General features: G+C 41.5%; 1 protein-coding gene across 1 annotated transcript in view; it reads right to left on the bottom strand.

The window, feature by feature from the left end:
• LOC149298231 (leucine-rich repeat and calponin homology domain-containing protein 2-like) overlaps nt 1–11,259 on the bottom strand; it is a 28,330-nt gene extending 17,071 nt beyond the window's left edge. Inside the window, exons 1-5 of the mRNA XM_089487676.1 lie at nt 10,947–11,259; nt 2,157–2,301; nt 1,253–1,379; nt 929–1,034; nt 188–324 (exon numbers count right to left, since the gene is read on the bottom strand). Coding sequence (XP_089343802.1) covers nt 188–324; nt 929–1,034; nt 1,253–1,379; nt 2,157–2,301; nt 10,947–11,259 — 828 coding nt within the window. The remainder of the gene's footprint in view (nt 1–187; nt 325–928; nt 1,035–1,252; nt 1,380–2,156; nt 2,302–10,946) is intronic.
• Between the last annotated feature and the right edge of the window lie 4,532 nt (nt 11,260–15,791).

Here is a 15,791-nt window from a genome sequence, read left to right as displayed (position 1 = left end):
GATTAATCGAAAAAATAATTGGCCAACTAATCGATTATGAAAATAATCGTTAGTTGCAGCCCTAAATAAAACCATGTATTTTTAAACAAACACAGCAGGTCGGACTTGTTTTTCAGCTGGCAGCTCATATCTAGTAGATCTCGTTAAACAAAAAGCGTGTAAAAGCACTACCTGCTTCCCTACTCACCTGTGCCGGAGGCATTTGCATTGGATTGTTATCCAAGATTATTGATTCTAACTGGCGCAGTTTCCTGTAACTTACTGGAATCTCCGTAACTTTATTACAAGAAAAATCCAGCTTTACCAAAGGTAGCGATGATAATTCTAGAAAGAAAAAAAAAAAAAAAAGTATATTGTTTTGATAGATCACACCGGAAGCGTTGCAGTTACAAAAGAGGTGACAGAATAGTAAAATGCGACATGTATCGATAAATGACTTCTGAATTGAAGATATGAAGATATAGCGAGCATGGAATGAAACGTTTCTCAAAGATTAGGTAATGTTTTAAAATGTATTGTGTAACGACCATCATCTGTCTACTATGCGCAAGAACACACAATAATAAACCATATATGTATATATGCGTGTGATCTAGCTTTATGAAGGGTAGAATACTTGGAAGTAGCCAAAGAGCTTCTGTGTATATTTGCCAGGGACAATAGGGCCTGCTTCTCTTCTTCTCCACAATAATTTAGAGCTTTTGTATATTATCTTGTTTACTTATCCTACGTGGACGTATGGCACGTCATCTCCGGGAACAGTGTTTCTATACCAATGGACTTACTGATTCAGTACAAATATTCTGTATAACTGTAATGATCCCAAATGTATTAAAATACAACGTATAATAACGCTGTTTGGGGGATGTAATAATTATAAATTTTTTGTTAGCCAATAAAACTACTAACAAAATTGATATAAGCTTACCGTCGGGCAACACTTGAAGGTTATTTCTTCTTAAATTCAATTCTCTGAGTGAATGTAGTTTCCCTACTTGCTGGGGAAGGACTTGTATTTCGTTACAACTAACATCCTTGAAGAAAAAAATGGCGTTAAATGACCATATTCAAGTAGTACTTAAACTATACCGCTGACTGCGGTCAAATGATGTAAGAGCATTAGAAAAGCTGGCAAACCGTCCCGGAAACCAGCGATAGAGAGAAAAATAAAAATACAGACGCACAAAACTATACACCGGCACGTTTTTGCCATTAAGAGTGTGAAGGAAAAAAAAAAAAAAAAATTACTTACAAGTTCCATTAAATCTCGTAACTTCCCAACCTCCTCTGGAATGGAAACGAGTTTATTATTACTGACAACCAAAACCTTCAACGGCAGGTCGAAGAGATGCTTTGGCAATGTTGATAAAAGATTCCGACTACAAAAATAAATAAATAAAAGAAAGCGTGAGGAAAAATAAATTGTCTGAACTATAAATCTTTTTTTTTTTTTTTTTAGGCAAATGTGACTAGTTTTAGCCAAAAAAAAAAAAAAATCACAAGCAGGAAAGTATGTTTTATTAAAAAATGCCATTACTAAATTACCTGAATTAGTCATGTATTCATTTAATAAATTGCAGATTATTTCAAATACAATCTATTACACATCTCTTTAATCATGTGATTCTATCATTACATGCAAAAGGCAGGGATTGGGGATAAAGATTAAAGCTAAGTATGTTTTGTATATTTGTATCTTATACATATAATAAACTCATTTAAGGAGCTGGTAAGGATTGAGAAAACTGGTTATGTGGCAACTTAGTTTAAGATAACAGCGTCATGCAGACAAGAATAAAGAGTAACTGCGGTATTATCGCTGTAGATTAGCACTGGGCGTCTTTCTTTATGGGATTTACAGCCTATGTGTAGGATATATAGTGCCTCTTCCATCGCTGCCGATCTACGATTACTTTGTCCACTGTTGCTGCTGACCAAAGAAAAGAAGAAGAACAAACACATTGTGTGCGGTGTCCTTGGTGATTCTTTTGGACATTGGTCACCCAACCCATGCTGCCATCGCACACATACACAAACCTGAAGTTTTCAATCTATGCTGGTAACAGGTTTGGTCTGACATTGTAGTCTATACAGGTTTAGGTTTAACACAAGCTGTATTTGTTACCAACACACTGCATAATGCCCCAAACACTCACCTGATATTTAAGTACGTCAGCATCTGAAGATTTCTGACCGCTTCTGGAATGCACTTGATGCAGTTGTGATATAAATTTAAGGTTTCTAGTGGTGCAAACATGCATATATCCGGTGGGATCTCTGTAAACCTATTTCTGGAGAGGTCTGTAAAAAAGGAAACAGTGACGATGATGTTGGTTTTAATCTCATATGGATTAGCAGCTAATAATCAAGTACAGGAGAGACTAGCCGGCTCTCGTATCAATAGTCTTTAGTGCCAAGTTTACTGCCGCAGTGATGCTTGACTTTATCTTTAGTCGCATGATATCAGGAGCATCTGTCATGTGATCCCCGCTATTGCTGAGTGTTGATGTCAGAGGTAATAGCCTACATCGGAAGGATCGCCAGGCACGCGAGTGCGCCGTATATCCATAAATCCGCTCGGAAGCTCATAATATTTACGCATTACGAAGATGCATGTCTGCTTGGCTGAGTACTACAAACTGTAACACAACGTATTAATGTTTTATATGTATAGCAAAACTGCCCGAACACAAAAAGCTTGTTTGTTCTTCCAAAGGTAAAGAAAGTCCATCAACAAGCGAACGAGCAAGAATGTGAAAAGGCGGTAGATTCCACATTCAAAACATATTGGAGTCTACTACTAAACAGCAATAAAACCAAGCACCGTTCTAATCCGCAGGCATGGTTTGCATTATTCATTCCTACAAATCCAGTGGCTGCACAAGAATAAATGGGTATGTCTTTCCAACTATTAGTGCTTTTATATAGAATTATGTCATTTAGACATCAAGATATTTTTTTGGAAGGAAACGCTCAGTGCACTAAAGTAGAATTGTAAAAGCAAAGGAGCCTTAAAAATATAATCAGTGAATTTCACAGACTGGATATCGGAGCATGCATTCTTGAGTTATTAAAATTAGAAGATGTATCTCTTCCCGTTATGGAATGGCCATCCATGGAATGCCCTGTTGGCCAGTCTGCTTGATGCCACATTTGCCCAAACATTCGTGGCTGTGGCAGCAGGGAGCCCTGGGATGCTCTCAGCCGTGTCCTTGGTTCCGATGAGCTACTTTCATTGATTCCAAACGGAGCTCAGCGTCCGTGGGTCTGGAGTTGGATTGTGCAGGAAATATACTGAAGTATGCTTCCTGCTTTCTGTACTGCCAGTTGTGGGAGGAGCTGTGGGAGGAGCTCAATGAGAGACGCCACATTTCCCAACACCAATGAGTGAAAAATGCCTGCACCAATTTGCATGAAAATACATTGTTAGATTCGGGGAGGGGGGGGGGGAATTATGCACTCATTCATAACTCAATGGTTTTGTTGACTATATGAAAACGGTGACCTTAGTGCATTCTTAGCTTATTTTGGGCTTGGTGAGTACAACCATTTTTGGGACAGATTAAGTTGATTACCTCTTACTGCCTATGTCTCCCATCAGTTTGTTGTCTTTCCCTCTTTGTTGTTTTAAACACCAACATTTGGAGGGACTTATTACCGCGCATTGACTAGATTTTCATTGTCCAGGCCTTTTTGCAATTTTGGGTGATGATATAGAACAACCAAAGTAATAATGACTACAGGTATCCTGTTATTTGTCTTAGCATCACATCACATTAAGAGGCAACTGGCTACTGAATTCCGTAAAGTCTTCTAAAAGCAAGCTCTGGGAAAAAGTGGCCACAAATATATGCAGAAAAATATATAAAATGTTACAAAAACTATGTCAGCTGGCAAAAACAAAGCTATACCTTAAAGGGGCAAATACAAAAGGGGGAACCCCCATGTACTTGCAAAATTGTCACCCCAATGATTGAAAGGGACCACACACACACAGATATCATAATCATGCACATGATGACTTATAAGTTCTAATAGGTAGCATTTCAACACAATGTATATTTTTCCACAATGGACCAAGCATTTTGAACTCCGAGAGAACACTTTTACATTAGAAATGACTAAAATGTAGTTTGTTCAATGGGTGAACGCTAGAATACTTTTGTAAACAGTATTCGAAGTGAACCACATGAGCATTTGGGTCGGATATTAACATATGTATTTTTTATTTGCATGTTTTTTTTCATAGCGGGGTTGTAAACACGGGGTTCTCTCTCATCAGCAGAAAAACAGACATCTGAGCTCAGCAGACAACAGATAAGCAGCTGCAAGGAGAAAGATGGAAAAAGTATCTAAAAGTCACTGTCAAGAACAGTGAAAAGCAGTTTTAGTTTTCAGGGCCAAAGGGGCACATTTTTGTAAATTCTCTTTAAACTCACTATGCATTTCTTTTGGTTTTAAGGTTTGTGCATGTGTGACCATTCCTTTTTTGTATTTTTTTTTTTAATCAATAGATTTGGTTTTTGGTAGGGGAGCTGTAGTACCCCTGTTGAGTCCCGTCAGAAGATCTGGCCCACCTGCAGGGCTTTCGGCCGTGGAGAGAAGGAATTCCCTTTGGGAAATACAACCGCCGAAGATGAAGACTGAATGGGGGGGTCTGGTTCCCATTGTGGCTATTCTTGAGTAGTTTGGCATCCAATGACTATTTTCATTAAGAAACAAGAAAAAAAAATAAATAAGAAACTGGTAGTATACTCCTTTTTACTATTTGCCTGATAATAAATGGCTGCATTGCTATGGCCTGTTTAAGACTGGCTTTTTTGTGCATGTAAATCTAAAAAGGGCATCCTACGCCACACAGCCTCACTAGACATGCTTACATTATGAATATTCATATTAACAACCTAACAGCGTCAGATGATCACTGCCCAGGAAAGCTTGCGCACGTGGGTCGTTTGACAGCCCCCCCCCCGAACCAAGACATCTGGAGCGGTTAGTGACACGCACGCACGCACTCCTACTTACATATGTAAGGGACACGCGCTGGAGGCAGGGAACCATGCTAGAGTACTTGGAGGATCCTGATGAACCCATCTGCAATTACAAGGTGACCAAAGACTGATCCGTGCAATAATGGCTGACAGGCACCTTTACCAGACTTGTCAAGGAACCAATGGTAAAGGTTGTGTTGAAATAGTCTAGGGCAGGGGTGTCCAACCTGCGGCCCTCCAGCTGCTGCAGGACTACATCTCCCATAATGTACTTTCAGCTAAGGGGCTGGCAGAGGAGTATGGGATATGTAGTCCTACAACAGCTGGAGGAACGCAGGTTGGACAACCTTGCTCTAGGGTAATACCATACTTCAGTTATTTCCCCAACGCTGGCGGCCACACGGTTGATAGATTTCTTGATAGGAAACAGAATGTGGAAATTGGTTTAGAAAAGCAGAGTGAAAGGAACATGCAAGTGCAAGTGAAGAAAAGAAAACTGAAAGGAAAGAAAGAAGCAGAGGAAGAAATTACAAGTTCATGATAGAATCCATTTGGGATTGCCGATTCAAACAATGAGGAAGGAGAAATGTTCCTCCGAGAATACGGTAACTACAGTAGATACAATAATAAATGTTCAACAAAAGCCATGAATATTTCCTTATCACAGAAAATCCCAGCATCACTGAACAGTGGGGGTTTTTCTCGGTTCGCATCACTGTTCTATGATGCTCTTTAAATTAGGTTGAAAAGATCATTATCTGCCAACAAGGAAAGTCTGTCATTGTTCACAATGCGGACTGGTTTCAATGGACGAGCGTTCCTGCCGCTGACTGGCTGCTTCAAGCAGCCAATCAGTCGCAAGAATTGTTGGACAATGGGCGAGGACAGCAGCTGCACAGCTGCAGCTTCTAACTCAGGCAAGATCTTTTTCTCTCACAGAATGAGTATTTATGTCCACAAATAGTACTTTAATATGCATTCTTCCTCAGTGGGGCTATCAAGAACATATTCAGAATAAAGAGATTACATATACATTATATACACACACACACATCCTTTTAATGTATGAACTGTAAGAAGCACACTATACTAAAGATCATAAATGGTTTAAGCACATAACATTTATCTATAAGCATATGTCCTTATAATAATAATAAAAAATGCTTCAAACATTAACCGTTAATAGGTAAAGGCTTCTGATGTATTTCCTTTTGTCAATATTTAAGAGGTAAAAGGCTCATTACCATTCCTAGACCTGAAGGCTGCAGGCACAGAGCACGGCTGATATTCAATGAAGAAATCAATAGGCAACCATATTAGCCCGGCCAGGAATGCAATTTAACAGACATTTGTTATTTTCAGCGAGATAAGCCCCTTATATTAGTGTTTGATTTTCTTCTAAGCCTATTTTACTAGAGTCTAAAGAGATTAAGGGCTAAATCACACAGACAACTGCGCAAAACACACACTTAGCAGATACGGAGGAACAGACTGCAAACTACACATTCCCACCAATACTGTTCCAATCCCACAAAATGGACATTTTCCAAACCATGAAACAAATCCGTGGGGTTCCCTTTAATTATGGGTAAAGTGACCTCCTACACAAGCGGCTGACGCAGCCCCTAATTTAAAAAGGTATTAACAGTACGCCGTTGGTTATATATTTTTCTATGGGTCCAGATTTAGGCACGATCAGTCAAGCTGTGCTACCTGCCTTTTACAAGCGCCTACATTAGTGATGCACTGGATTAAGGAACATGGTGGGTATATGCCAGCACGACTTAGTATACCATTTGTTACATGATTTAGTAAGTTCATTGCACGAAGGAGCCCTTACTGGCAGAGGCGTTGCTAGTCTCCTACGATGCCTCAATGACATCCGCACACTGGGGCTGGACATGATCCAAAAACAGCAGCAAGGTGAATGAAAAAATTGCAAACCTGCAAAGTGCATTCTGAGAACACCCCCGTCTGTCTATGCCATCTTTGCCAAACAGCTTGTCAGTGACCCCAAAAAGCTTGTCAGTGCCACCCCAGCCTGTCCATGTCATGTTTGCCAAACAGCTTGTCAGTGACACCAAAAAGCTTGTTTGCGCAATCTTTGTCCCCAAAAAGCTTGTCAGTGCCACCCCAGTCTGTCTATGCCATCTTTGCCAAACAGCTTTTCAGTGCCCCCAAAAAGCCTGCCTGGTGCAATCTTTGCCCGCAAACAGAGTAGAAGAGAAAAGCCTAGTGGTGTACTGGAGAGGGTCTTCTGGGGAGGGAAGGGGTATTTGTTCTGTAAGGGTCCCAAAATTTGTAATGATCAACAATGCGGTTAATACACTGTGTGGCACAACTGAGGGAATACGTTTATAAAACAAGGTCCAAGCAACGAGTAAAGCTTGTAATACGCAAAGATGAAAGGACAACTCAAGGAGTATCCCGCATACAAACATGTAACCACCTCCAATAAATACCCCTGTATAAATGGCAACAGTCACCCCCAGCAGTCTGTGTATACAATGTCGGCTTGTCCCGGCAAAACAGGTAAATGGGATCTATAGAGTAAGCAATGGTAGAATCCATTAGAGAAAGCATTTCTGCAGTTTTATTGGGTTACAAAATGAATGGATGCGCAGACAGAAGGTAATAATAATAATAATACAAAGAAGAAATATACTGCAAAATTGTCCAAACTTAAAAACCAGAATTCCCTTTCCCACTAATTAACAAGGGAGTTGTGAGCCCAAAGCTTCTTCTAATGGGGACAAACTTGGCTGGGTGGCTTTACTGAAGTCACAAAGACAGCGACGCAGCTCAGGGGAAGTCAGCGTTGCTGGCAAAGTAGTGAATTTTGTGAGTAACCTGGATGAGGTGAGAGTAGAACACAATCACACCGGACATTTTCCATAATCTGACACTTCAGCCAGTCCGGAAGCTGAAATATGTAGAAGACGCAGAGCCATCAGCAAAAAAAAAAAAAGTTTATTTTGCTGATGGCTCTGCGTCTTCTACATATTTCAGCTTCGGGACTGGCTGAAGTGTCAGATTATGGAAAAAGAAGTAGATTTGCAGAAAGTCTTCTGTACAGAAGATACAGTCCTTCGTAGTTAAAGGTTATAAGTAAAGGCGGAACTGGAAAAAAAAAACAATGTCTATTAATATCCCACGGCATGTTGAAAAACTGAATAGTTTGGAACTAAATGAGTTAATTCCTCATTTACTTCAGATATAAATAAATGAAATCGGCATAACCAAATAATTTCAAAAATTATATTGTATATGCATTTTGATTAAACAGGAAGGGTGCAAGGTGACTTCTCATAATGGAACCGTTGTGCTGCTGCTGCTGCTGCTATCTCCTCCCTGTATCTTTTTCTTCCCATTTTGTTACTATCGCTCCTCTTTCTCACCATCTATCTCTCCCTTTTCATCGTCTTGTCTTTCTTAGTTCTTGTGGTAGAAGCGCAAGGTCTGTTCCCGCATGCCTGTTTCGGTGCTCCATTGCAATGCATGCGGCTACACCTCCCAAGGAAGCAGTGAAACAGTCTGTACAAACAGATGTAAATTTGGGCAGATTTAAAAAATGAAGCGATCATTTGGCAGGAGAGGCCTTGGGGTGCCAGTTTAAAATCTCTGCTTCATGAAATCATGAATGGATCATGGGAAGTTTCTTTACTAAAAGCGTAAGCAGCACGTAACCAGATTCTACATGTAGAATGAATGAAAGTGTGATCATGTTGTGTGATAGTGAATGGGGGCTATGGTGGGATGCTTTGTTGGATCGGTACAGACGCAGCATTCTGCAGCTCCACTGTTGCTGAATAGCTTTCTTCATGTCATTCTCTGTTCCTCGAAATGAAAGAGGAAGAAACCGAAGCCAGCAGCAACCACGCGTGAATGTGTCCTCGGAAACGGGAACAGGCAATGCTTCGTACAGCCGTATCGTGCCATTAAATGCCTCATCGACACGGCATCGCTACATGCCTTTTACATCTCATCTAAAATACGGACCATGGTTCCAGAAAGTAGTTACAGCATGCAAATGACATCAAGACGACACCGACAGCAGCCAATGATTTCACATTCAACTTGCACAAACTGGTCCGCAATGAAAAACGTGGGCAACAATGTGGTCACGTTCATACAGTGCATGCCTCCACAGGAGCCACACGCTCCATCTATACCAGCGAAACACAAAGACCATAAAACCCATGCTGCAACAAAGCACCTCGTAGGGACTCGAGAAGACCTGAGAAGGATCCATAGCAACGGGAAGATTACAAAGAACAGCTTTTTCTGAATTAAACTTTCTTTCGTAAGGAAAGCAAAAGCCAGGCCAGAAAGGCTTAGTTCGAGAACAAACATATTAATATATAAAGGAAAAGAAAACATGCATTTTTAACATTAATAACAAATAGGCGACTGCAGACCGGTGACCTGAAACACAATACCGATATAGCATTACCGAGCCCCATATCCAACCTGCGCACGTACATAGCTTGGCATCACACCAGTCCAAGGAGATGATCTCCATGCACCTCACGTTTCGGTTAGACAGTATATTTAAGGTCGATTTATTTTAGCATGCTGTATGTGTGTGTATATTTATATATGCTGTTTAATATAAACAGCACTTGTTCTGGTTCTTGACGAATGAGAAACAAATGCAAGCTCATCCTTTCACCTACAAACGTCATCACAATTCTAAGACTGCAACGCTTGAATGCAAAACGCCTTCTCGTGAGCGACGGTGAAAGAATATAAGGGCAGCAGAAAACGAAAGGGACTTAAGGGCGCAATTTAAGCTTCAGCAAAGGTCGAGTTTGTTGTCGAATTAGAAACATAGAACTTCTGCTGGGAGGCTGTTCCTCTTATCTACCACCCACTCAGTACAGTAAAACTTACGGAGAGAAAATTGTTATGATGGAGAGACGAAGAGAAAAAAGAAACGTAGGAGAAACACGGTACAGTTAATGTATGGAAAAGGAAATAAAATGTTACAGGGAGAACAAGTACCAGCACTCAACAGCAACCAGCTACTCAACACACAAGGACTACCAGCTGGCAAGAGCTCATAAACCAGACTACTAAAAAATATCTAATGATTGAATCTTTACCTTACTTTGATTACAACCGTGTTTAACTGAATAGCAGCATGATACAGACATTTATGTATTATGGTTACATAACAGAAACTAGCATCAGGACTCAAAACAAACACGCGTGTTTAACACAAATTATACCGCGTATGACCTCACTCTCAGATTTGGGCTGTTCAATATAACCCAATCGAGGTTTTAATGGGTCTTAACAGATCACATCACGCCGCACAATGGCTGCAATTAGATGGATCAGCAAGAACAGTCATTCAGTATCTTCAGCTCTGACTGTAAATGTGAGGATGGGGAATTCCATAGAAGTATGTCTGATGAGCAGCTTCCCCCCAGGACACAAAGGTAATGCACGGGAGACAAGGGGAATCCCATATCATTACACGGCAGGAAGTCGGGGTTCCCAGGTGTAGGGGTGTCCCCACTCCCCAGCGATGGGTTACCATAGAGATGGCCAAGGATAACCCTCATGCTATAGGCTGCATATTATATAGGTCGGAGGTTCCGACGGAGAGGAGACAACTACAGGTTGCACATGGAGCATCAGTGACTGCAAACGATAGGGGTAAGAGTGGACACAACTGAGGTTCAGTAACCGTATTGGCTACAGAGGCCGAGTATAAGTAGGGATACTGTGGGGCTCCTACGTGAGTGTGGATGGGCAATAATAAGGGCCCCGTTCGCAGTGGGGGTGATGCTGTGCACTGGGCTGGGGGCTCGGGTACCACGAACAGCACCCTCGGGGTTCCGTCAGCCCTTTGTGCAGCTCCCTATGACCAACCCCAACGAATGCCCGGGTGGGGGTTGAATTGGGGGTACCCCCAAAGCGCTACTGCTGGAGGTTCGCGGGCCCCACCTGCTTGCGTTGTGTCCGCCAAGTCATAGCCGGTGCCCGGAAATTCCCTCATCTTGCGGCCGCTCAGGTTGAGGATGCCAGTGCACACCGCCTCCTCCAAGGCCCGGTCCAGGCTTCGCACCGTGTGCTGCTGGATGGTCCCCGTGAGCCACTGAGGTCCATTTGAGAAACTAGGGGGCAAGGACCCCGCTGACGGATAAAATCCCACAGAAACACCTCCAATACCAGAGCCCCCTCCTGTTGTCCCGCCTCCACCGGGACCGCCGGAACCTCCCGTTACGGCCGCCGCTGCTGCCGTCAGACTCGCCGCCATTTCTGCCAAGGAATAGCCCTGCTAGAATGACACCGTTATAGCAAGTGCTCAGCGGACTGCGCATGCGTCCAACCACAAGGGTAGGTGGAACCAGGACGGGAGCAGGGGGCAGGGCGCTAATCCATAACAAAAGTCACGGCTGGGGGGTGTTGGCGGATTGGAGGGTAGCGCTTTATTCACTAAAGGGAACGCATCGCTTCACTATTCATTATGGAGATTCTCAGGCACCCAGGCTGAGCTGGCCCTGTGTAATGTATAATTTAATGTGTGAGGAGACTTTGTAGGAACCTCATTGCTTTAAAGGGACACTCACCGGCCAAATGCACTTTAACGGCCCTTATTTTGTGTCTGTTTTGTAAATGAATAGAGATGCCCGTCTGTATTTGCCCCTTTCCCCTCCCCTTAACCAACTACTGCCCTGTATGTAGGACATATGCTAAGCCAGACACAATTGCCTGCCAGTGATCACCGGCCTCCAGTGCCATCTCCAGTGCTAGCTTGGCAAATGCTGCGGGTGCCTCGGGAAGAGGTGCAATAGCCAGATCTGGCTATTGCACCTCTTACCCGAGTTTTATCTAAAGGCTGTCCTGTACAGCAGGCAATTACTTTCAAGGGATCCATGTATAAAGTGGATATAGAGGCAAAAGGTGATTATTGTTAACCTTATTTGCATGTGCCTACCCAGAACCCCTTGTGGTTGTGGCAGCACCATGAGATTTCTGAGGGAAAAACAAAAAACAAGCCTTCTGGCTTGTCTGGTGTCTGTAGATGAGTGTAATGCTTCTACTACCCTTAAATTTAAATGGAAGGGTTTCCATCACCTTTACCCACCATAACTTATGTAATGGTAGATATATATATATATATATATATATATATATATATATATATATATATATATATAATTCATACGAAAAGGTTCACAGGGAGTTACTAATCTTTGACTCTCAGTATGTTTAACAACTGTATACGTATCTTGCTGCATAAAGGCTCAGAGTTCCAGATGGCGTTTGATGCCACAGGGGAAGTGTAAAGTGACAGCGACCCGTTTAGTTTAATACTCACAGGGCTCGGGCAGCAGCTTCTCTGCCTCACGTAATTCAAACAATTATACTAGGCACATTTCCTCAAATTATATAAAGAACACGGCGTTGCCATGCCAACATAAAATCAGGCTGACTTGTCATTCAATCTGGTACCGTTAATGCCTTTTTCTAAAAGAATAACAATAATTGCACACCTCGAGGGAAATCTGCTAACTCAGCATATGGCTACTTAAGGTGAGTACGCTATTTTGGTGATACTTTTAAGAAGGTAGCATTGTCGTGACTGTTTAAAGATACGGTTATTTTTTAGTGTCTTAACAAAGCCACTAATGCATGTTGTGTAGCGGAGTTTCTGCCGCATTACGCATGTTCAATGGGGTTAAAATCTAGTACATAATTCTTTTGATTGGAAGCACCCTGTACAAATGAATACACATTGGTCATGTACACCAACATCAAAGCTTGGTATTTTCAAATATCTTTTTTTTCTGCTTTAAGGGAATGCGTGCATTAAATATACAAAGTAACCACCACCAATGGTATGTATTATTGACACTTAGCATACTGACTCCTTGAGTCAAAATAACATTGTCCTGCCAGCATACAAGTTCACCTGTACTCTGTTCCTATGCCTGCTGTATCAGGTCCTGTTTTATAGCAGATGGTATGGCCCATGTATAATATGAGTTAATGGTGTTACAAGATTAATCTTCGCATAACATTTACCGTCCGCGCCATCACATGTGATTGTGTGCCACTGGCACATCCTCTGGTCATTTGCGTGAGACCATGAACCAATAAACTGGATTTTATTTGATTCTTGGTCCATCCTTGATACACTGTAGACACTCATCAGCTGAAGGAGGATGACGACTGTGGTGTGTCACACGTAAAGCCAGGTAGGTTGCTCTTTTGAGTCCACTCTCGGACTAAATAGCACACACAATTTATAATTTTTACTCTACAGACCATGGCCCAGTGATCACCCGATGCTGTCACAATCTATATTATGCAAGTAGAAGGTGTTCATAATAGTCTGGCCTTCAGAAAGGCTTATGGGCTCGACCTTGGCAATGACCTTAACTCACTTTTTACAGCAGAAGATATCCGAATAAATCAAAGTATAAATTCCTCTTTGAAGAATGTAAAGCGTGAATCTGTTTTGAACGCTAAAATTCAGACACCAAGAACCCAACCTAAAATTCAAGCAATCATACCACATTAATCGCCTGAGGCCTTGGATTGTGCTCCATTTGTATACGCTAGAGGCACTGCTGTTATCTGAAATTATCACCATACCATAAAGGATAAAATAAACTCAGATTTGACTGTACAAAAAGAAAAAGTACTTTGCAATACAACACGCACATAGTTATCAACACAAGAGGTTGCTTAGAAATACTGAGAATTTGGGTTAACATTTATCATTAATACTGTTTATAGGTCAAACATTATCATATTGTTGTAAATCCCTATAGCATACCATGGTACTCGGTGCTAGGGATTGTATACTCGTTCTGACATACAGAAGCACACAGAGATGATGGGGGGGTGCCTTCTACCCAGGGCTTACAAGCAAAAAGACATGTGTAACTAGAAATGTAATGGAGGGAAAATAAATAATAATAATCATACATAAATATAATTAAAAGTGTTTAACAATGTGATATAATCAGGGCTGGATAATGATGGACTACATAGCTCATCATCCTCAAATAGCATGTCGGTAAGAGCTATTAGGCAGCACCATATTGAGCCGATACTACCTATGCTCATACAAATGAGGTTAGACTGTAAAACAAGATGCCACAAGATCCTCTTAGGAGGATGAGCTGTTATCCACTTTCCTGCATTCTGGAGACATGACTGCGTTTTAGCGATTGGTAATTAAAACTCCAAATATGTTTTTTTTCTGTAATTTCATGCTTTGTAGACTAACACGCAGTGAGTTAGTAATGTCACATCAAATACAGAAATCTCATTAGCCCCAAGAATTGAGGCAGCCTTTCAGCAACTCACAGTGATGCTCAGGCCCAGAATAAATATTCATTCTTATTGATTACAGTTCTGATGGTCATCCATTTGAGGAAAGGATTAGTTATGGTATATGCAGTGCTTTCTACATAATTATAGGGGCACTCTAGCCTTCATATGCACTTTAATGCATAGGATAGCTGTGTGATCCCTTTACATTTTTGTGTGGTCTGTTTTTTAAATGCATTTGCCCCTTTTCCTCACTGCCCCCCAGCTAAATGCTCTGCCCCGCATGTGATGAGCGCTGGCTCTGCTGAATGCTGCATGCATCCCATTGAGTTCAGTGGAAGCACTTTCCAGACACTGATTGACAGCTCACGCAGCCAATCAGTGGCAATAAGTACCAGATCATGGATAAAGCAGGCAGTTTTGCAGCATGGCTCCAAATTCTGTATAAGTTAAGTACTTTCTTTTTCATTTATTGTCATTTTAGAAGAATGCATATTAAAATACAGAGAATAGCATTCTGATATAGTAGGGGGTGTCAGGAACATAAAACTGTTCCTTTAAGATACTGGAAATTACTTTAAAATGTAACCATTTTTTTAAAATGTAACCATACTACAGTATTAATATAAATAAAAAGATAATCGTATACTGTATATTTATGGAAGGAAAACACAATTAAGGGAAGCCTCCCCCTCTGTCTTCATCCTGAATTGCCAGGAGCCATTGAAGAAGGGCACCTCAGGACAATCTGCTGCAAAGCTGTCCATCGCAATGCAGAATTCACTCAATTTCATTTAATGGGGACAGACTTTCTAATTTTTTTGTCTTTATTTTGAATGAAATAGTGGATATTTTATGGGGCTTTTATAATAAAACATGTTCGTTATAATACATACTTTCATCACTCTTTTAATTTAATTTGTTTAGTTTGTGAAATATTTACAATGTATCACATATTTTCCATCACATCATTTTAACTGCTATCACCACTGAATTCTCAAGTATCCCCCTGTTGTTGACATGCACTCAGTAATTACTTGCAGGCATTCCAGCAGCTGGCTGAGTATGATGGGAGTCTTAGTTGAACACAGGATGGAGGTTTTAACTCCTAAACAATCCCTGGTGGTGGAGTCAGTGAGCTTGTCACTGTCCCTCTCTACTAGGTGTGCCAGTTTAGTTGCGTCCATACATGGAAGGTGATGGCTGGGGGAGTAATGGCGCGCTCCTGCCGGCAGGGGGCGCACTGAGCACAGCTGTCGGCTTCAGTGTCACTATTTGTAGTCTTTGCTGAACTACTATCTGCACAGCCGGCCATGGAGGATCAACAGGACCTGGCGGACAATGGCAAGATTGACATGTCTCTGGGTAGGTGCTGGGACTTCACATACACATCTGTCAAAGTTTCAATAGATCTCAGGCTTGGCTGCTCATGGGGTCCTAGGGACCCGGCTGAACATTTGGAAGACACTCATACACTTAGAATGTAGAAAGGTAACTTAATGG

Source organism: Sceloporus occidentalis, unplaced genomic scaffold (assembly GCF_023333645.1).
Source record: "Sceloporus occidentalis isolate IW3139 unplaced genomic scaffold, rSceOcc1.0.p SCAF_34, whole genome shotgun sequence".
NCBI classification, from domain to species: Eukaryota; Metazoa; Chordata; class Lepidosauria; order Squamata; family Phrynosomatidae; genus Sceloporus; species Sceloporus occidentalis.
The sequence above is the reverse complement of the archived record's forward strand: the minus strand, read 5'-3'. Positions and strand labels throughout refer to the sequence as shown.